The 25400-nt window shown below is 35.2% G+C and overlaps 1 protein-coding gene across 8 annotated transcripts; it reads left to right on the forward strand.

The window, feature by feature from the left end:
- The first annotated feature begins 1596 nt into the window (after positions 1-1596).
- On the forward strand, positions 1597-21984 carry LOC110829798 (uncharacterized). 8 transcript variants are annotated; one of them, XM_087344675.1, is made up of 9 exons: positions 1597-1615; positions 2397-2482; positions 3131-4464; positions 6016-6093; positions 6593-6693; positions 9054-9080; positions 11731-12235; positions 13244-13425; positions 13735-21984. In XM_087344675.1, the coding sequence occupies exons 2-9, from the start codon at positions 2422-2424 to the stop codon at positions 13904-13906; spliced, it is 2460 nt and encodes an 819-aa protein (XP_087200801.1). In that variant the 5' UTR covers positions 1597-1615; positions 2397-2421; the 3' UTR covers positions 13907-21984. The 8 variants fall into 8 exon arrangements, 7 of the variants coding, with proteins under 7 accessions (XP_087200801.1, XP_087200797.1, XP_087200799.1 ...); XM_087344671.1 differs by lacking the exon at positions 1597-1615 and adding an exon at positions 2184-2263; XM_087344674.1 differs by lacking the exon at positions 1597-1615 and adding an exon at positions 2201-2247.
- The last annotated feature ends 3416 nt before the right edge of the window (positions 21985-25400 follow it).

A 25400-nucleotide genomic window follows, 5' to 3' on the forward strand; every position in this document is an offset into this window, starting at 1 on the left:
ATCGAGGTAAATGCCACCAATTATGTTTTAAAAAATCCTGTTAGTAAAGAAGTAAACGTATTTTCATACTGTGTGCCAATATATGCCTACCTCTGTCAAATATAAGGTGAAATACATGCGGCTCTATACGTATAGGAGGGTTATTATAACTTAAATTCGAATGTTTCTCCCACTTGTTTGAAAACCTTTTAAATCGGTGGTGTTGGAATTCGTACGTTTTTAACACTTTAGTTCGTGTTTAAAATCTTATTCTAGATTTTTATTTATTGGCACATCGCACAACTCAGAGGTGGATTTCTTTTTGTGTCTGGTGGGAATTAATATGCAACCTAACAAATAAACACCGGACTTTATCGATATTCAGTTAGATTATGTTGATCATTTCTGCGCTTAAAACTTGTGTTACGTTTCAATGGCTAATGAAATATAGGTTTCTAAACAATTCTGTATTTTTAAGTAGTATACGGTCATAATATGCTATGTACAATACACAACGCATGCTGCTGTTTGTTGTGTCCTTAGTTGTGAATTTCTTGGATTGGTACTGATTGCTTTCCACACTGCATGCATGTAATGATTGACCGATTCCTCCTCATAACTGTTTCTTTTAGTAAAAGTTCGGATCGTGTAACATTTCCTTCATGGGAAAGAATTCCAAGGTCACATTTCCAGGCAAATGTACCCGATAATATTCGATTATAACCAGGCTCTTCAGTGTAATCGGGACTTCGGGGAATAGTTGCTTCTTTAATGCTATTAAAGTGCATTTAATTTTAATTTTGTGTTGTTGGAATATAAGAACGAACTTCGTTGGTTAATAAATGCGCTTTTAAACGCCCCCTTTGTGATTTGTTATTTGTATAGAACATAGTATACATACAAACTATGACGAATATCTGTAAGGTCTAGAATACTGCTTCTAGAACATTTATTCTCACCCGTATGGAGGAGCGCATACGGTCGATTCTTCAGTATCTTGGCAATCTTCCCAAAGAGCTAGGAAGTGTGTAGTTTTTGTACTAAATCCTTCGTGGCTGTTGACGCTACAAGATACGGTTGGGTCGTTCTAAATACTATTCGTGCGCATGAGCCTTGAATATGTAGCACATCCATGTTAACAACCGCAATAACAATATCCTATTGCAATTGTTGATTCGGTGAGTGAGTCCAAATCAGAATTGTTATGTACCCTTGAATCGAATTTTGTAAGGGATTTAGGGTGTACCATTTAATTAGGAAATGGAAACAGAAACACGAAGGAATTTAATTAGGCCTATGGTAACACTACTGTGTGTAAAAACATGGACGAAGAGCTCCGCCATACCTGTTTTAAAGTCAGAGAGGGGTGTCTGCAGCGGAAAATGGAGGAGGTTCTAATGCAACCGGAAGCATATCTTACAATGGAGGGTAAACCGGTTTTATAAGGTTTCAGAAAACATTCATGCTGTTTGAATGTTTTACCTGAAAGTGGTTTGTAAATAAGCACATGCGTTCAGCCATGACAGTACTTCAAAATGTTTTCACATGTTCGTCCTTATGTTTTCTTCAACATTTCTGGTTTCAGCAACAAAGAAGCATCCATCTTGGTCTTTGGAGCCTCCTTATGACCTTACTGGTATGGATACGGGCATATTTTCGAAAATATTCGTTAATCTAATTTTCAACTAATTTGAGGTTGGCCGTTGTTAAAATGAAACAATAGTGTTGACATTTGGGATTTCGTGAAAATATGTAGCAATTAATGGAGTATGAGGTTAGGTTAGTGTATAGATCTCAGGAACGAATTGTCGCATTGTCAAATTTTACGATTATAAGGCACGATAAGAAATTAATACTGTTTATCGTTTTAAAAATGTAATTCTTACAGCCAAAGCCAAACGACAAGTGATCATGGTCCTGAAAATAACTTGTCGAGTCACATTTTAGAAATGTGATCCCAAAATGGATGCGTATGCACACATTCGCAAAAGACCTTGGAATTATATGTTCTAGCCTCAATGCGAGGTACATAAAATTTCTTATGACGTCATCACAATGATGGCGTAGTGTTTTTATTGTAGCCACATGGCATTCTGTGATTGGCTAGTGCCTTGCTATGACTGCCATTTGACGAGAATGACTCACAGGTGGAGAAAAACGGGTATTGAGAAAATGGATGCCCTGTATGCGAGGCTAGGTGGGGCATTTCCCTTTGGCTTTCAAATCGAAGGGAAGAAATGTGTGACGTTCTGTACACGAATAGAAAAAGTGGGCATTGCTATACGTACGATAATTTTATTAAGTGTTGTGTTATCGTGTAATAGTTACACAGGATGTATCATAGTAAAGAAGAAGTAGCTGTTATATGCTATTACTGTTTATAAATGTACAGTCGCTTTCCTCATTTCAATTGTTAGATGGCTGAAGCGACGTGAAAGTATAATGGCGTTACCCTCAGTTGCCGCCTTGCCGACCAGCGCGAAGCCAACGACAACATTGCCAGGTAACAGTACTTAAATAAAGAAACGTTACGAATAATGTAAACAAAAAGAGATCTGTAATGTAGTATTGATGATATTTTAATTTTCGACAAGTCACTTAGCTATTAATATGTGAATTCAGTTTATCCAATGGTATTCGTTTATCAGAAAGGACTTTCGTCGCGAAAATTGTTCAGCAGAAAACGACGTCAGTGTTTTAGGTTTATGTGCTGATTTTCAACCATTACTCGTTGATGCTTATTAAACGTTTATGTATATAGGGCACAAAACATTGACCTCATTATTATATCAGTGCACATGTCATAAAAATTGCAGCATCTGTCAAACGAAAACATATTCTGCCTGGAGTTGCATCAAACACGATCTGAAGTGTGATTTGAAATATTCTATTAATGGTAATGCTGCTGCTGTTGTTACTTGCTCATAGCAGGTTTGTGTAACTGGATGAAGGAAGTGAAAATTAGGTTATAACTTTGTGTCTGATATTTCAGACAACTTTGTTGTTAAAATGTTTTTCCTGATAACTGCATGTGTGAGGGGTGTAGTGTTTACATTCTTGTAGTGGATGTTTTTTACAAGCAAATGAATGAATAACTAAGTAAATAAATATAAATATATTATGGTACTAATAAGCTGCTTATTTTGTCTAGGCTTCGAAAACGTGACAGTTAAACAAGAAAGACCAGATGAGGCAGAAATCCGAGAATTGGCAGCAAAAATGGTGGAAGCAAATAAGGCGAAGATGGCTTCCAGTACAGCGCGTGCTGGTGGTCAAATGCAACAACAGGTTGTGCAACCAGGACAGCCCGGGATAATGAACTACCTAACAAGGGGTTCAAATGGTCAAACTAAACCAGGTAGTGAGAAGGACAGTAAATCTGGGACAGGGGGAGAATCTGACAAAAAGCCACCATGTGATGAAGATAGTGTGAGAGGCAGGTTTGGTTGGGTAACCCTTGGTAAATGTCATATCCCTTATATCTTCCGGTATGGTGAAAAGTACTGTGCAGTGCGGATGGTAGAAATGAAACTCCTTAATAAGTACCTGAGTTATCTACATTCAGACATTTATAGCTGCACCTGCATTCGTAGTTATTACATTACGGATACTGAAGCAAGACTTTTGAATGAGGTAAATGTGAGACACTGTGAAAGTCAATTTGGGCGAGATCCTTTTACATCCAAGGACTTAGTTGTGCGTTTGCAGGATGCAGGAGAGTTTTATAACTTTCTGGATGTGTGTTACAACAAACTTCTTCTTAGCTCAAGCAATCCAAAGGACAAATGTGGTTTTATCCGCATCAATGGTGAGTCTGTGGTACCATACACTGTGCGAGATGGATTTAAGTATGTCCCACTTTTCTATTTTGAAGGTGAGACAGATAATTTGAAACTTAAAGCAGAGAAGCTAGAAGGCTGGGACCTGGCATATTTAAAGTTTTGTTGTAAAGTGCAAGGAATTCGCAACGAACTGTTTGCCAGTGAGACATGTTCAGTTATAAGTTTGAGTGATATTAAAAGTTACTTTCCACCAGGGACTGTGTTTGAAGATTACTGGCCAAGCAAAGTGGTAGATTCACAGCTTCTGCTTGCCAGCAATAAAGGTAATGCAGCTGTGACGAGTGCAGGAATGTGGACTAAGCAGCCTGGTTTGCCACCAACACAGCAGCAGCAACAGCAACAGCAACAACAGCAACAACAACAACAACAACATTCCACCATTGCAAATACCACTCCTCACCATCAGGTGGCAGCTGGTAATAAAGTAGTGACTGTTCCCTCTCAACCTGCCACACAACAACGGACATCTACCCTTTCTTCTGCCACTATGGCTCCTCCAGTCAATATGAGTGCAGCAGCTGTTCAGGCAGTGTGTAATGGCTGGGCAGGTCTTGTTGGTGGGCAACCAGCATTTCAGCCAGGGATGGTTCCACAACCTGGACAAGTTATCCGAATGTCACAGCCACCCATCCCAATGCATAATGTAAGTTTATTTTTTTAACCGAGTTTTATTTGACTATAATAATATAATATAGTATGGTAGCAATGCAAGTTTGGGTGAAGAAGAAATTCTTTCCACTATATTTGCCGATATTTTAGGTTAAAGAACCTGATGACAGTTTATAATTTAAACTACAACAAAACAATCAAGTCTAATATCGTGCTTTAGCACACTGTTGTGGTATTTAGGAAATAAATAAGAATGATGTAGTATGTTTATTGTTGCCTTTGGGGTTATGGTGCTGTGTGGTCTTTAGGTGGTTACCAATGTTCAGGAGGTGTTTAATGCCTCTGTCTTGACTTCTACATGTACAGTCATCTTTTAAGTAAAATACATGTTTATTGTCAACATTGCATTCTTATTTTCTGAGTCTTCTGTACCAGATCAATTGACAGTGTTTTATTTAATAAAACGTTCTGTAACACAAGAAAAAATGTATAGTCAACATGGCCAAGTATGGAGTACTAAAAATTACCTTATTTTGTATGAGCACCTGTTACACTCTTTAAATAAGTGTGGTATGGAGTTTCAACTCTTCTTGTAATGTAATGATGCTTGTAAAAAGAGACATTTTAATCACTCAGCTATCCACATTTCCATACTTGGCTGATGCATGCTATGGACAATTCAGGAAAGTTTCAGTTTCCAGTGGTTATGAACAATAAATAATGCTACATGTGTTTGTTTTATAATTCTTTGGACCAGTTTTAAATGAAATATAATATGTTTCTGATGGCTTGTTTTACTTTTTGATCACTCTGTAGCTTTATACAATACATATTTATATTTCTGATTGGTTGTTTGACTTTTTGATAACTGTGTAGTTGAGTGATGATGGTAGACAAATACTTTTGAGATTATACGGCAGTGACAGTTTGATAACTGAATTTTAACCTAGAAGAATCTTTCAGCTGATTTTATAGTTCATGAGTTATTGGTGATAAGTGCATTTCTGCATATGCTGCATCATGGATATTTATTCTGACAAGTTGGTGTTTTTGTTATTGTGGACAGACTTGTTTGGACATACTGTCTTTCTTACTCCATTAGCATAATCTACTGACGTTACTAGGAGCACATCAAACCTAACCTCCATCTTGTTTAATTTCTATTGTTCATACTACAGTATTAATATTTTTATTTGTAACTTTCTTTTCTCCAGCTTGAATGAACTTAAACTGAAATAGTAAGTAGGTTGGGTAGGTGTATTAGGCAGTAATGAATCATATGTTGTCATAGTCAATCATTACACATGCTAGTTGTAATGTCATGTATAGATGGTAGATGTGCTGTAAAAGAGTTAAATGTTCCTTCTTTCACTTATAATAATGAGGAAAGGATTGAACAAATTGACAACCATACATAGAGACCTAATCAATTTCATTTGTTTGTTTCCCTTGTAATCTTAATGTGTTCACTTGCTAGTGGTTGCTTTTTTTAACACAGTATATATCTGCAGCAATCATTCTATTTTTTATAAGGAGTAAAATATCTTGGAAATTTCTTTGAAAGTTTTTAATGTTATGTTTCCAGCTTAGTCCCACCAGCAACAATGTTGCGAGATCTTATAACCCAGTTCGGCCAAGGCCTGCTCCCCAGTATTACCCACAGGTGAGGAAACAGTGATCAGTTTGATACAATTTGTTTATATTAGAAATTGAAGAAACTGTCTGCATTTGCACCTGGTTGTAAAGAATGCATGAATGTATACCACAATTACTTGTTTCACTCTTTTTTCTCTTGTTTGCAGAGAGCCAGATAATTTTTTGACCTCAGAGTTCTGTAGTTCATTGTCTAATAAAAAATTATTGTGTGTGTTTTGTGATGTAAGGTAGCTATTTTTCTTCATGCAGGTTATACTGTTTTTTAAATTGTGTGCAGGTCACACAACACTTTGGTGGGCTGTGGGTTGCAAACCCCTGCTGTTGAAGTTGTGTCAGTGCTGTGTAGGTATTCGCAAGTGTCAGCTATGTTTCGGAAATTTTTCCATAAAAAAATGTTTTTTCTTTAAATTTCATTATTATTAGAGATGGAAAAGTTACACTATAGTTGTCAATTTTTATAGTTAAATTATAGGTTAAAAATTATCAAGTATTATTTCTTGGTCCAGGTGTCCTTGTCTATGCCCATGGCACCAACACAGCAGAGTCATATGGCAGTAGCGCAACCCCCTCCACTAGTCAGGGTCACAGGGGCACCTCCTACAATAGGGTAAGTGTTTTCACAATTTTGCAATAATTTGTTTTGACTGTATTTTCAAGATGCCCCACAGATACAGAAGTTTGACTGTCATTGGCATGACATATTCTTTGCCTAGTTAGTGTAATTTTTGGATTAAGGCCATTGATCCACTGCACACTGCACATTGTGTTTTTCAGGTGATACACCATGTTGTGTTCCATATGTGCATTATTGATACAGTGGGCATGTTGAATAGATTTAATGTGGAAGTACAGTATATTTTAGACTGCTAATCACAAGGCTTTTATTAGAACTCAGAATACCTATACACACTGTCTGTTACTCTGATATGATCTTGGCAGTGTGGACAGACATCAGCTAAACATATGGGCTTTGTCAAAAATAAGAGGCTTTAAATGTGCATTGTGTTTTCTCAACTGGAATACATCAGTTTCTAGCCACAGACTTGCACCATATACTTCAGCATGTCCCCACATTGCCAAGGTTAAAGGTTTTCTCTTGATTTACAAACAGTTACTTATTAATATGACATAACTATCAAAATAACATCTAATTTACAGTTGCAGGTAAATGTTAAAAACTGTAGTTATCCTGCATTGTTCATCATTTTAGAAACATTTTCAGAGGTCCCTATCACATGTTAATAAATCTATGAAAAGTTTACAAATAATTATATTTCTTAAATTTTTTATATGTTTGTGTCTATTAGCATGTGATTTGTGACTATATAGGTAATTATAAGCTAAAGCTTACTTGTTTTATCCTATTTTTAAAAACCTTTATGTCTTGTTAGGTATTATACGTTAACTTTTAAATTGACAATATACTCTCCTGAAATTCAAAAATGTATAGTGGTATTTTGTGTTTATGTGGTGTTTTCAATGTTGCTTTATAGTTTTATTTTCATCGTTATTTTGCATAGTTGTGCTGTCTGGTGGGTTATGAATTATTATTGGCTGCAAATATAATAGTTTTTGTTGAATTCATTTGGATTATCGGTGTTCAGTAAACTAAGTAGCACAACAGAAATCACTTTCATTACTATAAGAGGCATACCTGGTGTGCAGCAAAACCAGAGTGATGCTGATTTTTTTTGATTATGAGGATATTGTGCTTCACGGAGTGAATGTATTGTGTTAAGCTGTCTCTCGTGCAGTGCGTAATGAATGGTGACAAAAGTAGGAATCTTGCAAGTGAGAAATTTACTCTCAAACCTAATCCACTCACTATTTTCTGCTATAAAATCAGTAGTTTATAATTCTGCCACCTCATCTTTGAGATTGCTTGTTATTGAAATACTTTACCTGAGGCGTGCTGGCAAAAGCAGCACTGGATTGGAGGTGATATTGACTATCGCACAGTTGCCGGTGAAAGGGTTAAATTAAAGAGGTTTTCTTATTTGAAATATCTCCGTGGGCAACATAACACTGCATCACGAGCTACAGGTTGGACAGGCCTCTTCTAATATATATATATATATATATATATATATATATATATATATATATATATATATATATATATATATACTGTTGTGTATTGGATGGAGAGCACAAACATTGATGTCACGATATAAAAGACAGTGATGCTCAAGTTGCCAATTAAATTATTTGAATTATTGTACTTGGTCTTTAATTATTAATACTATAGTATTGTTTGTGGAGTGAAGTGTATTATCAGTTTAATATACTCTGGCTAGCCGCAGTGGCCATGCGGTCTGAGGCATGGACCTCGTGTGCCTGGCCGCTGGGACCGTGGGTTTGAGTCCCACTCAAGGCATGGATGTTTGTCCGCGTCTTTCTGTGTTTGTATAGGTGGAGGCCTTGCGTCAGGCTGATCACTCATCCAAGGAGTCCTTCCATTGTCCAAATAGATCAAGAATGAATAAATAAAAACCTTGACACCTACGGGTAAAAGAGGATTAGAGAAAAAGAGAATATTCTCTGCTGCTTAATTCCATCCAAAAATGTGTACTTTTATGTCTGCACCCTGAAATGAGACACCCATTATAAGCTTGTTTTACAGAAAGTTTCTCACTGTACTGCTGCCACAGTAATTAGGTCACTGAGTTTATTAAATAAGGAAGCCTGCTTTTCTTGAATTTTCCGTGAGATTCTGTTTGCCGTCATCAAATTATGGTTAAGAGTGTAATAATTCGTCTGGGAAGTGAACTGATTTCATAGTGTGTATTTGATGACTAGCTTATGAACAATGCAGTGGATCTCTGCAATGTTTTGTACATGTTATTATGATCAATTTGCTCCTAGTTTTTAGCATTAGCCATCTCTAGTGGTAGAATCTGTTGTCCTGAGTGTATGAGTCTGCCTGCTCCTTGACATCCTATTTTACACATGCACTGTCTCTTTTAGTTATCCTACATATGGAAAGGATGAGTGGTAAGTGATTCACTGGAGAACTGTGTTTAAAATACATAGTAAAGAGCAGGGTGGTCCAGTAGATGAATATTCATGCAATTATCTTACATCATGTAATGGTTGACCTTTAAGATGCTTTTGTGACTGCTTACTTTTGCTCACTTGTGTCATATTTGTAAGCATGCAGTGTGGGATGGTGTCATACTAGTACAATTTTCTCTTACATTGATAGCATTTTCTTTCTAAGGAAAAGAGTACTGGTGTTATTTGTTATATTGTAGAGTACAAGGCACTTTTTCGTGAAAAATTCTGCATGTCTTATAAGTCAAAGGTGTATTCAGGCAGATATTTTTCCTAAAGTTTTCCCCCTAAAGTCTGTTTGAGTCCTATAGTCTAGAACAGTGGTATTCAACCTGGGGTACGCGAAGACATCTTAGGGGGTACGTGAAATTAAAAAAAAATTTTTTTTGATAAACATTGAATAATAGGTAATGTAATTTATTTAATTTATTTCAGATGTAGATTATATACTGACTTATAACTTATATAACTTGAATTATACACCAACAACTTTGGGGGTACAAAGTTGAAGAGAAATTATATCTGGGGTATGCGAAAAAAAAAGTTGAATACCACTGGTCTAGAAAATACTGTTATTGTTGAATTTGTGTTTATTTTGAATACAAAATTATGTAATTTTAGTGATATAAATTTTCCAAACATTATCACAAGTAGTTAAAAGGTAATGGACTTAAAAGATTTTGATTTTTGTGGGCATGTTTTTGTAGGAATTGTGTTTGAAATAAACACATTTCAGTAAAACTGAATACAGGCAAAGTGTGATCAATAACAAGATTCAATATAAAGTTGGATAGCAGTGAAAAAGAATATCTCTTGTGTTACGACTCAAACCTGTAACATTATACTTGTCAATAATGTATCATGAGTTACTAAATTAGGAAAATTACAGGCAGAATTGAATTGGATTTTTAGGCTTATGCTATATAGTTAAGTTGCAGACTGCTGATATTCTTATACTGTTAAAGGATCCGTATTCAGGGTACATTTGCTATGGGTTTTTGTGGTTGTGATTTTCAAATTTGTGACTAGTTGGCTGTCTTCAATTACACATTCTTGAACCTAATTACTGCAGAGGTAAAATTAGTAAAGTTACATCTGAAGTTCAGAAGGCTTTTCTGACTTCAGCAAGCTTGTAAAGTGTATGATGTACCAGAATACACATAACATTCTCTTTCATTCCTTGCAGTGTGCATTTAGAGGCATTATATCTGCTTTGTTTAGTAGTTCCTAAGTTGCCACCAGATCACAACACCAGATTGTGTAACTCGTGTGTTTACTCATTCGTAATTTTGTTATTGCCACTCGTAGGATGTTCAGAAGTATGATTTTGAGGTCGTGCAGAATAACACTCACAGTATCCATATCACGTTTAGTCCATATCTGGCCAGTGGTTCTCACAGTTAAATCGACTGGATGGACAGACAGACATGACCAACCCATAATGCGTTCTCACTGTGCACTTAATGCAAAGAACGCGTAAAAACTACACTTGAAATACCAGCCCTCTTCAATTTATTGTTGTTAATGTTGCTAGTTTGTACTTGCACTACATCCTAATTATAGTATGGAACTTGTTTTAATATAGAACTATTTTGGAATCCAAAATTTGGGTACAGTGTATGTAATTCTGAAAATGGCCTCGACTGTGTGAACTGTGGTACATTGGGGAATGCATGTGACTCAACTAGCTTGTACTGTGCGTAAAAATGGCAAGAGATTATTAAAATTGTGTGTTTACTGTGCCATTTGTACTTCCATTATCTATAAACTATTATTTAGCCCTGAAGATGAAGGCAGTACGATCCTCTGAGACATTGCAAACATTTGGTATTCAACTACAAGTTCACAGTATTATAACCCAGAAGACTATCAACTTAATTCATATTCTTTGCATAAGCCTTGCGAGAGTTTTTGGCTAAAATTAGTTAAATTGTAAGAATAGATGGAAGCTACTATGACTTGAACACTGAATGTTGTTTTTATGTACTATATAAGTAATTTCTGTTTGTATATAGTTATTTTTATTGAAATTGTTCACAGATACATAATACTGATAGCTTAACCCGAAGTTCGTACCAACCAATGCATACAAATTAGATAACTTTTTTCTGCCAGTGTTGTACCCATGGATGTGCATGCGCAGAAACATTAGGTAAAAACTTTCATTGTTGGTCTTATGGGTTTTAACACCATTTGGACATGTAGGTAGGTAGCATCATTTCATAGGAACATACTACCTCCACCTTTAGCACTTTGATATCTGCCTACAACAAGTCTTCATGGTGATATAACCCAGATGACCAACATCATAATATTCTCTGCTGTGAGAGGCTCAGATCTATTTTATGGGGCTGTAATTTTATTGACTTCTCGAGGAAGAATGCTGCTAGACGCCATCTTCAGATAGGCCTGCTCCAGCTTCTTTGTATTTATAATTCATATTTATAGTAATAATTGTAACATGTCACACTGCCCGAATGAAATTATTAAAAAAATTAATAAAAAGTAAGCCATAATCTTGATGGTAAGACTTCAGGTTAAGAAATGAATGCTTCCGATGCCTCACATAGTATTTATTTCTTCATTTCAGGTCATCATGTACATACACTTCATCAACTGGACTGAGCAATATGCCAAATGTGACTCAGAGTTCCTTGCATCTGATGGGCCTTAATGATCCTTCCCACCACCAGATGCTTCCCCCTCCTCCTCATTCAACCTCGCTTCTCCACTCGCAACATTCTCCACATTACACGCCAACTGTGGTTGGTTCACCTCAAGCACAGCAAAGGCATACACCTCCAAACAACAGCGGTAGCAGCAACACCAGCAGTAACAACAGCGGTAATTCCAACAAGTTCCCTCCTCCTCTCATCCCAGTCAATGGGACATCCCGCTATTCGTCTGCCGGTGGAGTCTACGGTTCAGGTGCTGATGTGATAGATCTCTCTTCTCCACCACAGTCACCTCATAGGCCAAATATGGGTAATGGAAGGAACAGTAGCACTAACAACAATGACCAGTCATCTCCATGTGGCCGGAAACTCATACAAATTGGGGAGACATCAACTTCAGGCTCTCACATACCATATCAGGTGGGAAGGTTTTTGTCTTATTTGTTTGCTAAAGAAGAGTCATACTTGTGCAGCTGTTATTGTCAGTTTCGTTGCTTGCCTTCAGTTCCTATGCCTGATTTAATTTCCATGATATGGCATTGAGATGTGTTTGAAATACAAAGCTCATGAGAAATCTCTTGGTCTTATATGTAGTATGTCTAATATGTTGCTTCTTGTCCTTAGGTTGTTGTGGCTGTAGTACAGTGTGTATAAATTTGGCTTTTGGATATAGGTCATGTTGGATTTTGAGAATTACTCAGTGTTTCAGCAAACACTTTATTTGACATCTTCAGGATGACTGTATAGAGTTTGGGCACTTTTGGAAGCCTTATAATAAGTGGCGAGTCAGTCATATTTGTTTTGTCATTACTGACTATTTTATAACTTTCACTACAGTAGTTTGGATTTGTCGCTCAATATTGTCCTTCCCTATTGGATGTTATCACCCGCATAAATGAACGTCAAGATGCACTCAGACGAACAACGCGCCATGTCCTCACACGAGTTGCAAAGTACATTGATGTTGATGGTGGAATTTTCAAAAATGTATTATACTAGGTAAACTGTACCAACTTTGGCACTTGAACAATAAATACCGGTATTGAAAAAAGTACGTAATATCTCTTTCTTATCAACAATTTTGCAACTATACAGTGAAATAGCTGTATCTGAGAAACCGTTTGGAATAGGACACATGTACATATAGACTTTTTTGCTTAGAATGACCGATACTATGACCTCCCAGAATATTGAACTTTCTTCCTGGGACACCCTGTGTTTAAATGAAGTCAGTACCAGGAGGTCGAGAAAGTTTTTCTTTTAATGAGTAGTTGACTTATAAATTAATATAGAAGCTACCTTAAAAAACAAATTTATACATGCAAATTTATAAAATTTATTCAATTACCTTTGCAGATGATCCTTCAAAGTAATTACTTTTCACCAGTAAAGCAAATAAGTTTATTTGTATGTATTGATTTGGTTTAGGTCCAGAAGGCACTAGTAGAAGGCAAAATGGTTCCATGTATCAATTCAAAACCTTTTATATACTCTGAGTTGCTGATGACACTACCGGATCTGGTGACTCATTTCTTCCCCTCTGTACCTCTGAGCAGCTGCAGGCAGGTGCTACAGGATGTATTAGGCCTTGACCTCTATCGAGGAAACAGGTATGTGTTGGTTTGAAGTGTTTTTACAAATGGGATGGGGTATGGCTGTACACATATCTAACCTTGGCACTTGGCACTAATTGGGGTGAGTGATTAACCTCACATTGTGGCCTCTTTACTCCCTGAGGAAAGACCCGTAATACCAGTTTTCCATGTGAGCATTTATGACTGAGGTTTTTTCTGTGCAGAATTTTCATATGGGCTTTTGTCATGGAACCCATGATTTTGTGCATTATAATTTCAGGAATAAAAAATTATATTCTTTCATCATGTGATAAAGAGGTTTATGTTAGTTTTGCTGGTATGCAGGCAACAAATGAACATCCTGCGAGATTCAGGCAAATGTCAGAGTGTCAACGCTGTACTTCCGCTGGTGCAAGTACGAGACGTGATGCAGTTCATGCCACAAATGAAGTACATGTTCAGCCGGATGAATGCTGGTGGTGAGGAGAACCCTACCAAGCGCCAACGGACCAGCTAGGACATGTTCTGGCCCGGGTCCATGCCAGCAACAACAGCCTGGCATGGACATACTGGGTATGGGTGGCCACAGCACTATGGTTTGTAATAGCAATGTGAACTTCAAGCAAATTTTAATGCATAACCATAAGATGGTTGAATGGCTTCTTAAAAGAGTAATTCATCTGAAATTTATTCATATTTTAAATGAATTTTTTGTTTGAACTCAGTGACCAACTTCATGTGTAATTCCTATAAAGCTGTTTTAAGTTAATGAGTAATAAAATAACATTTCTGAATGATTTTTTATTGCTAAATTATGTGATGAGTGGTGTTTACTGTGGTTGCCTTCTTCCTTATTAAGATGCGGAAACGTTAATAGTTGTGCTGAGAGTCTTGTCACAGATTTTATCTCAGGAAGATTAAGGAACTTGTTAGTATTGTAGAGAAATAAATATGTTTATGAATTACAAACTTGGAATATTGGTTTTTAAGTTCATCTGATTATTGTTTGTCTTGGTTTGTACAGAATGTAGAATCAAGGCATGTCATTCCATAAGAGTCTGAAGCACATAAATAATCTTTAAAAAAATATAGTTTTGTGAAATTTAAATTTCACCTTTGTTGTTTGTTGCTTTAAGTTGTAATGCCATATTATGTGATTTATGACACTGTTACTTTATGACCTTGCAAATTATTCACACAATATATATTGGACTCGATTATTAGTGCATTTCTTTATGAATGTGCCATGCTATGACCATAAAATGTTCTTCGTTCTCATTTTAGAATTTTAAAGCAAGATAAAACTGCCTTTCTGTCTCTGGCAGGACAGTAAGGTAGGCTGCAAACCGGCATGCGTCAAGACATGTAACAGTCAAGACACGATGTCTGCGACATGACGCAAAGAAAGGAGCACAGTTGAAACGAATGAGTTTATGAAAACTGCCGCACACCGGTCTGAGTCATGATGCTGACGTCAGCTTCATGCTGCAGACGTGTGCAGGAAGACTCGGCATGTTCCTTTTCTGTGCGTCATGACTGAGACATCAGTACTCAAGAAACAGGATCAGTGTACGTTATCGACATGAGTGAAGAGCAAATAAATATTAAAATAGTGCAGACGGTTGAGAAATTCCTGGTAATATACGATTATTCGTCCCCGGGCCACTCAAACAAGGAGGAGGTTGATAAAGCTTGGCATGCAGTTTCAAAAGAAGTAAACATAGATGGTAAGTGCACTGATTAATTTTATTTTAATGAGCTAATGACTGAATTAACTATTATACACATTGAGCACAAGCTCGTTTTGTACAAGTCCGCTCTCACTCACACATAAAACTGGACGACGTCATGTCATCAACTAGAGAAGATGTGATAAGACGCAGACACGTGCTACTCCGGTGTGCGGACTCGAGTCTGAATCACGAATGAAGCAAGACTGCGTCTTTTGTCTCATGTCTTGATACTTGTCTTGACGCAGTTGGTGTGCGGCCGCCCTAAGAGTTCTGTAAGGCCTTTCTTCTGTTGTTGTATTTGGTAAGAAGAAATACAATTCATTTCTTTGAAGTCGTGATCATATACTTGCGTAGAAGTTCAACCTCAAGCTTGCTTCCTAAAGTTATGCACATCCCATGATTGTTCAGTAGGAAGAGTCATTTTAGGCTTGTATATGCAAGGAATTCAGGTACAAATTTAAACATTTTTAGACTAGTCAACACTGGCACCTGCTGGACTTACATTGTAATTAAATAAATTGAAGTCTGTAATATTCCACCTTACACATTTTTATCCTCTTAGCAAAATATAGCTCTCTGTAATTTAAAGTTTTAACAGGTACTGGAATTACACATAATACAGTATGTTTGTAAAATTCATTTAAGTTTGGACAACTTTTAGAAGAGTTACTTATGAATGAGCCAGTGCATTAAATGATGCTATAAGTAACGGAACTATGAACTCAGTTTACACATCATATGAAGAGTGCTAGTGTTTACCTTATAAGTGACAAAGAAACCTTGAATAGCGTGTGAAAGTGGCTAAAATTATCATGTACGCATATTGGATAGGATGTGTGGTAGATAAATCTTACGTTTATGGTGTAAATATTATGAGTTTCATCAAAACAAGTGCTTTTTTTATTGAATGTTTCATTTATTTATTTTCCAATTACATCCTACTCTGCTGACATACAATTGTAGGAGCTATTACTTATTAAATAAGCTGTCATTTATTGTGCTAAACTGTTCACATTTTTATCCTTCATTGCCTACATTTAATTTATTTTATGGCATTTAATCGTGAAACGAAACTAAATATGCTGCCTGATTATTCTTGATGGAAAGTCTTTAAATTTGAGAAAAGGTGGTAAGAGGTGAACAATGGTTGCATTATTGTTATGTGCAAACAGTACAATTTTGGTTACTAAAAAATGATTTATTGAAGTGTATATTTTGAATCCATTTTAATACAGGTCATTAGGTTAGTTTAAATGCATTGCCTTTGTGTTTTATTGTATATAAAAGTGCTCTTCCCCTATGTCATCAAAATTAAGTGCATATAGTCTGGCTTTATTAAAGATCCCTTATGGCAATCCAAGACACTGCCAATCTCCACCAAGATGCCAATTTATGTGCAGAAGCCCACACACAGTGTGACTGTTGATGTAAAGTAATTTATACACAAATATATGAAACTTGTGTTGACATATGTTCTGTTATATGCGCAACATTTTGCATTTTATTTTGTGCAATCCACCAGCCCAGTTAGCTCCTAGAAATGTGATTTTTTTTGTAGGCTAAGTTTAAATACAGTTTTATATATTATACAGGTAGGACTCGGTTTACACCGGTGTTAGGTTCCTGAGATTTCCGGCGTAAAATGAATCAGCGTAAATTGAAGCAAGAATATAATGGGAACATATGTAAATACATTAGGTTCCATTCCAAGATTTTCAGTAAACAACACAAAATATTTGAAAAATGTTTAATTTTATGAAATTTACGTATTGAAAATTGTATAATGTTTAAGAAAAAGAAAGAAAATTTACTGCTTTAAAAATGATAGAATAGATGTCTGTTTGATTTTTATCTTTTCTGATAATAAGTTACAGTATGGCTGTAGAACTGTCTCAATTCCTCTCTTAGCGGTTGAGCTCCGCTCCCATTTTTGGTCGTTGCTACAGAATATCTCACATCCCTTATTAATAATTGACTCATCACCCCATCCAATCGTGATGTATGAGAGGCGCAAAAGTGAAACAGGCATAAATTGAAGTGGCGTAAACCAAGTCCTACCTGTATTGGTAAGCTCAAGTTATTTAGTTATTTGTTACCGTTTTCTTAAGATTTAGTTTGTTGTTCAAAGTTTAAGAGGTTGTTTTATGATATACCACTCTATATGCATAGACAATTTTATCAGTACAGAATATGGAAATGTGACAATTTATGTCTCCCCAGAAACTCAGTTTTTTTTCATTCCATTTTTAATCCTTTGTTGGGTGTTGCTTAAAAGCAAACTCCAGGTCTAATTCTGTGCCAGCTTAATAAACACACATAATCTACACACAGTCTTCTATTTTGCATGTAATACTGGCAGCTATGGGTAATTTATTCAGTAACTCTAATACTTTCTGGTCATTATTACAGGCTGAGGAGATATGTGTTCTAAAGCAAAGCTGTCTCACTATATGCCATGTAGGCACTTGGGGGAGGGGGATATAGCTCCTAGTTATTCTTGACCTCAGCGCTAGATGCATCACGCCCTGGCAGCACTTTACCCCCAGGAAAGGACTCTGGTACCCATTGAATAGTAGGCTGGTTGGGGCCCAGAACTAGTCTGGATGCAGAGAATCCTCTGCGCCGTCAGGGATCGAACCTTGGTTGTCCAGTCCATAGCCAGTCACTATATTGACTGAGCTGCTCCAGCTCTTGATATGTATTCTAAAAAGTCTTTTAATGTTTTCAGTTTCATTTTATCTCTATCAAGAATAATTCTACTTTGAAATTATGCAGAAAATGAACCAAATATATTTACCACAAAAAATTAACCACAGTATATTGTGGGAAGTAGCCTGCTGAAAAGAAGGGAGTGGATTATGTTCTGTTAATTGAGTTTCCCCAATCTGTAGCTTGTGAGACTGTTTTGACACATGGTTGATATATGAAACAAGGAAAAGAAATGTGTCACATCACTGTTGAACTGTTTAAAAAAGTACAAAAATATTACCTGCTTAAAAGCATGTCTTGTAGTAAGATAAACTTATCTTAAATGCTTATGAAAATGACTCTCCTATTTGGTACACACTTATGAATTAGTTAGTCAGTAGCACTCGGAGCATTTTGTTCTGGGTTAGCATTCTGACTAGAGCATTTGCACAGTGTGTTGCAGGGACTAAGATATGGTACATTTTTTTCAGTACTAAAATAAATGGTAAACCTGTTCTAGTAACTGAAGTGTTCTTCCAGACAGTGCTTTATTTCAAAGCATAAATTTATATGTAAATGAATTCATAAATATGAATTAAACAGTTACAAGTAGCTGGGTAATAAAGATTCACACAGAATAAGGAGGCAGTTTTGTTTGGAGAGAGAAATGTTTAATGTTCATGATTTTTGTTTTGTTGAATTGGCATTGTTATCAGTAGATATTGCAGTGCAACATTTATCAGTGCACCACTGTTTTATCATGTAATCAAGGAAACTAAGGTAATTATTTCTCTTCACTGTTGAACCAGGAAACAACTTGCCATGTAGTTCTGTTAAACTTGATTTATTTTACAGAAGAATGTCAGTGCTACATCAGCTAAGTGGACCTCACACCTGGATGATATATTTTTAGAGTTAAGCCAAAACATGATGGTGGTCGTGTGAGTTGTCATGCTGTGTGGCTTGTGGGTGGATACCAACATTTCAGAGGAACTTACTGCCTCCAACTTAAAGGATGAAGCCCTGCAGGCCCACATGGCATCACAACCTAGAATACTGCCAACATGCTTCACTGCTGTGAGAACCTCAAGTCTTGCAAGCTGACCCTTGTTTTGAAATAGCATAAATTTTTGTATGACTTATTTTTCAGTTCTTGCATTGTATGAGAACTCTTATGTATGTCTTAAAAGTGAAAAATCTGATGGTTGTAAATCTGACAATTCTAAGTTTGTAACCTGTTTACAAAATGCTGTGTCTAATGCTATCATAGAATTATTCTTTCATATGAACGATGCCAGTATTATTCAAATATGGTGTTCAGAATCTACTGCTTCACCAAGACATACAGACCTCATTATTCTGCAGAAACTCATTGCTCATCCAGGTTCCAAATTTTGAATTACATGAAGGAATTCAGGAACTGCAAAGGGATTTTAAGCATTCCAGTACTGGCTCTTTGGAAAGTAACACCTTACCAGAATGGAAAGACAAGTAGTGAGTCAAGAAGTCTGCTGAAGAATGGTTCTTGAAACAATCTCTTAATACTTGTTTTCCGTTCTCTGAAAATTTACACTTAACAGGATTTCAAAAAGGAATTTAAGACCTTTAAAGTGGCTGAAAGATTGTTTTAAGCTTTCCATTAAAGTTAATAGGCCTATTACTGGAGGGGACATTGATGGTGATGATAACTGTAGTTTTGCAGGGCTATACCTTCAACAGTTTTATTGCATTGAGCAGCACAGTGCAATGATTTTTTGGGGAAATAGCTTTCATTTGGGTAGCATGGTCATCCATTGTCTCTTTTATCAAAACATATTGATTCTTTGATTTGGGCTATCTTTGGGTTGTTGCACTACCGTGTGGTCTGGTAATTTACTTGTTATCCTGACAATGGAGGCAACAAGCGTCCCTGAAACATTGGTAACATATACCAGACTACATGGCACAAGAACCCAGAAGGCAGCCATGTTTATACTTGCTGCCATGGGAACCAGAATTCCAAATTTCTACATTACTATTTATTTAATTTTGAGTGCTGTGTGGATAACATGTCAAGAAAGGAGTTTGTATGAAAGCTATTCTGCCATTAACTTAGGAATGAATGTGAAATATGTTACAATTTTTATGTGTATTGATACATTGTATAAAGTATAGGTAAAAGAAGGCTAAGGAATACATCTTCTGTTTAAATCCAGAACATTATTTAGTTATTCTTGTCTTTTTCAGCATCCCAAAAAGTTTATTTGTTTTATAATACTTTTTTAATCTGATCATATAGGATTTCTTTTGTACTAATTCTTGTACATAGAAAAGCCTCTTAAAAGAAGTTACATCATCTGTATTTAGTATGTAACTGGCAATCAGGTATGGATCCATGGAAAACCAGATCATTCCTGTATATTTGTGGGTCAAAGACAAAGACATTGTAGGATTCCATTAAATTATTCTTGAAGAATCTTGATCTTACTCTTTTGCCTTTATGTTATTCTGTATTTTATGGTAAAATACATTTGTCATATGTGGAAGTTTCTTGAAAAGCTGATCACACATTTGCCAACACAAACAGGTGAAATATTAGTTGTGGCTTTGAATTCACAGTTTTACATAGAGAAATAACAGTACTAATATTAACATTTATGAATTGTTGCATCTGAGAAAATTTTAATATTTTATGCAAAAGAAAGAAGGTGACAATTAACTGTCACTAAATAATTTGCAGTATAACCTGCATCAAATTGTTTGTTGATCGTTCAGTTTAAGCCTTATCCATCAGCATTTAGCAAATCAGTCACTTTCAGTTAGCATTTTAGTATGAATTTGTTTCACTGTGGAAAACTTATCCAGGAAGGTGGTGAGGACTGATTTCTGATAATGCATTGTCCATGTAAGCCTTGACTGGACTTTGAAAGCAGTTATTTTGGTGGTTTAGTAGTATGACTCCAGTATCAGTAACTGTTATTAAATTTATGAAAGCAATGCATATTGTATTTTGTATATGCAGCCATGACAATTGTTTAACTTTTATTAACACCAGTAGCTTTTATTTACACTTATAATTTGTAAGACTGATGTTTGCTAGATAGTACTGAAACATTTGTTATAAATTATGACTGAATAAAGCTGTTGGTGTTCATATAGATTAAACAGTTGCAGGCTATATGGTATGGTTGGGACATTAAACTATATTTATGAGTAAATATGTTTAACCAAAAGCCAGCAAAGCAGTAAAAAACTGAAGAACAGCTTGAAAATACACAAAGAGAAGAACTGGGAAACAGGAAAAGATGCCAAGGAACCTAAAGCAAGAAAGGAAGAAATCAAAGAATGTTGGTGAAATATGAACACATGAAACATTTGTTTAAAAGGACAAATTAAGAAGGAAAGTATCTTTTAGTATGTACATGTATAGTTTTGACCATTGCTTAATGAAATCTAATTGTAATGGAAACTTTGGGGAAAGAAAACAATAAAAAAAATTTATGTGCAATATTGTGTATATAATTCCTTTTACATGGGTTGTATTTTACATAAAAGCTTTCTCCCATGTTTCTAAATCTGAAATTGTATTTATCTTTTCCACATCATATACTTCCTGATTTGATCTGTCTAACATTGTATTTGCAGTCTGAATGGTTTTCTTTCTTGTGCTTCCATTTCTGTTACACTTGGGAGTTCTGTAGCAATCTGTTCTTTTTAATGTGCCCAGAATATCTAAGTTACTAGTTTATAAATTATCCTGTATATATGCTTCAATGTGGTCTCAAAATTCTGGGCTGTACAATATTAATAAATTATAATTTCTTTAGTAATGCATGTTTATGCATAAGTAAAGCTGTTTTGCTATAATACTGGCAGTTTAGTCGAGGAGAACAAAGGATGCTTGTGGACCTCCAACCACATACGTTACAATTGCTTGGTAATAACAGACTTGTGATTTGGAAGTGAGACTAGCTCCACTTCATATATGGTCCTGAAGTGATGTATGGTAATAGATATTCAAAATATATGAAATTTTGTTGAAGTGGTGTGTGTGTGTGTGTTTTTTGTTGTTGTTGTTGTAGTATGAACATTGCAGCTGGGTGAACAGAGGCAGTTCCGTAAAAATGCTGACAATGGATAACACCATATATTTTGTCTAACATATTATTTCAGAATAAAGCAGTTGCAAAAACTACCATCTTGATGCATTAATTTTGACAATCAAACATCATGTATTCACAATGTAGCTTACCATGGCATTCAGTTAAATGTAAGTAGTTAAACTTTTCAGAAGATCTGAATTTAGAAGGTGACAGTAATTGGTCACTGAAAAACAGTTGTTTTATGGTGTTTATTCCAGGTTAAAAAGCATGGAACATTCTTCATTATTTCAGTACTTTTTATAATGTGAAACTTGGCCTGTTACATTAAGGGAAGAACACAGATTGAGTATGTTTGAGAAGAGTGCTTAGGAGAATATTTGGACCTCAGAGGGAGGAACTGACTGGAGGTTGGAGGAAATTATACATTGAGGAGCTTCATAATTTATACTCTTCACCAAATATCAGTTTGATCAAACCAAGGAGGCTGAGGTGGGTGTATGGCATTCCAATAATTTAGATTCTGTGCGTTACTTAATATTTTAGTTGAAGTTTGAATCTGTCTGTGGAAACTGGTCACCTTCTAAGAAAACTAGCAATTTAATAAAATGTGTTATTTTGGATGTAGTATGTAGAGGAATATTCAAGGAACCAACTGCTTTGTTAAAAGTCTACATTTAAGGTCTTCCAGAGGCTTTTTAACATTGCAAAGATTCATTAGTGCCTTGTGAGTGACTGTCCAATACCTTGTGGACAGGCTCATGTCAGTGTATACTAATAATAGTAATACTCTGAAAATCTGTTATGCTCTCTGCAGTTATTTAATTTTTTAACAGAATAGTTATCTTGCCACTGTTGTTTCGTAGATAATGCATCTAAAATTATTTTTTGTGCTGTCATTTGCTGAAGATACATTTTAACTATAAAGAGGTCCTTCATATACTGATGTTTTGAGGCTTGTGAGGAAATTTTTTTTATTTGACATGTATTGTAAAAATGATGTGAAATGTAATGTTGCTCTAAAAACTTGACAAAATTTTTAACAGACATGAGTTTGTGTGTGTGTGTTTAGTTTGAGTATTGTTATTTACTGCAATATTCAACAATATATATATTTTTTTAGAACATAAAATATGAAAATGAGTTTAGTTTTAGGTGAGTTAGTTCTAGTGAATTCTGTGTATAATAAATATAAATTATAAAAATACTGTAAATCAGTGTTTCTCAACCTTTCTGGTACTCTGTATCCCCTCCCATATCAATATTTCTTATACTTCGGACCCCTCCCAAATATTGTCATACATTCTGATTAAATAGAATATAGACTCAATCTTTCTTATACTTTGGACCCCCTTCCAAATATTGTTTTATATTTTGATTAAATAGAATATAGACTAATGAAAATATAGATAGAAGGTATATTTTTGTCTAAAAGTCGAAGTGAAAAATACCATTAAAAAGCTTAAAACTTGCAGTAATGGAGAATCAGAACAATTAAAAAGTATAATCTACGCAACTTGTGGATTCTTGATTGAGAAACACTGCTGTAAATGACATTACCTAATGTTTATATCTGCCAGGGAGTTCATATTGAGTGACTTTGTTATTGTATCTTGTAAAATAATAATAAAATCTTTTATTTAAGTCTGTTGTAACAAAAAGCCGTATATCGTAAATGAAAATAATTATTGATATAGCTTGCCTCTTACCATCAAAACTACATCTCTTTTTGGCAGCATTGCCAAATTGGCATAATGTAAAATTTAATGCTTTGTGTTATACTGTAGTGGTAATATGTGGTTTCTGTTTACAAGTGTTGTATGTTATCATCATCTGTTGGCAAGACTTATTTAAAAAAAGAGTACTTTTATAATCTATATTTATTAGTAGAAATATTATTCTGCATATAATTCTAGTCTTGATCAGTTTTTTCTTTTCTCTCCCCCCCCTCCCCCCCAACTTGTGTGTTAGCTTCAGATTTTGAATACTGAAGATAGGTTACTATAAAATGGCATGTATAATAAATTTTGGAATGTTTCAGTAGGTAACAGATCAATGTCCTTTTTATTATGTAGATACAGTATACTTGTTCCTGAACAACATTAAGAACCATTGTGGTCAAGTGGTTAACGCTCTTTGCTTTGTATTTAAGAGGTCCCATGTTCAGATGCTGGGATAGTACCTTAAATTTTGGCACAACTGATTCCTTTTACATCCTTTCGAATTCATTATTCACTGTCATCCTCTCATTTGACACTGTATAGTCTGAGCTGCTGAAAGAGCATAATTAAATAAACTATAAATAAATAAACATTAAAATCTTTATGATATGTGACATAGTTTGATCACAAATGAATGTGGCATCTGGTCTTTAGGTATGCCATGATTTAATAAAATCATAATTTGAACTTTCATTACAAATTAAATATTCAGAAAAATGTTTTAAATACGTTTCTCATCCATGGAAGTTAAATGTAAGTAAATATCACATAACTACCACAAGTTTCTGTTTATTGGTAAGGTATGTCAAAAACTAAATTGTAAAGAATGCTGTCTATTTTTAAAATTTGTTAAGTAACTAATAGCCTGTTCATTGTGTTACGGTGATGTGAAGTTGAGTTTTATTGTAATTAGAAAATCTTTAGCAACATTGGCTCTCTCACAAAGGATATGTATTTATATTGTAAAAATATTATGTAAATGTTAATAATTGTAGTACCATGTTATTATTAAAAGGTCCTTAATTTTTTCGAGGAAAAGTAATTTGTGTGGATTTTTTGTTTCTTTGGTTCTGTGTTTATAGACGACAACTTTTTATGGCATGTGTTATACAATAATATCATTTTCAGCCTGTATCATATATATATATATATATCTGTGTGTGTGTGTGTGTAATGTAATATCGGACAATGATCGTGGTCTTATGGGTCATGACTCAGTGTGGTCTATGGTATTTGGCATTTACACTTGCATGTAAACACAGGAGGTTATTTTTAAAAAAAATATACAAAGGAATGCTGCTGTAATAACATGGCAAATTTGCACTGAGTTTATGTTTTAAATTGGTTCTCCAGTTATGAATATCAGCCTATATCCGTAGAATTTAAGAAATGCTATACATGTTATTGGTGCATGGCCACAGTTTAATTTGTTATAGGTATAAATTCCCATGCAGTATAACGTGTGTGACCTGTTATTATCAAATAGCTGGCCACTGATGACATTATTTTTATTCTGTTGTATTAAATGTTATCACTTCTAAGGATGGCCCCTTTTCATTCTGTTAATAAAACTCGCAGTTTGGCATTCTTTCAGGTATCCTTGAAAATTACTGTGGTGATTTACTGTCTTCATTTATGATCGTTGGGGTTAGTTATCATGATGCTCCTGATGACATTGCCTTCTCGGTTGGTAGGAAACCATTTTTGAAGAGGTTCCCACCCAGTCAGTAATTTGGCAGTAGTAGAAACTACCATTGCCTGTTCTGTTTTTAGAGAGCTCTGATTATTAG

The sequence above is a fragment of the Zootermopsis nevadensis genome, unplaced genomic scaffold (genome assembly GCF_977971745.1).
Source record: "Zootermopsis nevadensis isolate Lab colony 2312 unplaced genomic scaffold, Znev_1.0 Znev_ptg000008l, whole genome shotgun sequence".
NCBI classification, from domain to species: Eukaryota; Metazoa; Arthropoda; class Insecta; order Blattodea; family Termopsidae; genus Zootermopsis; species Zootermopsis nevadensis.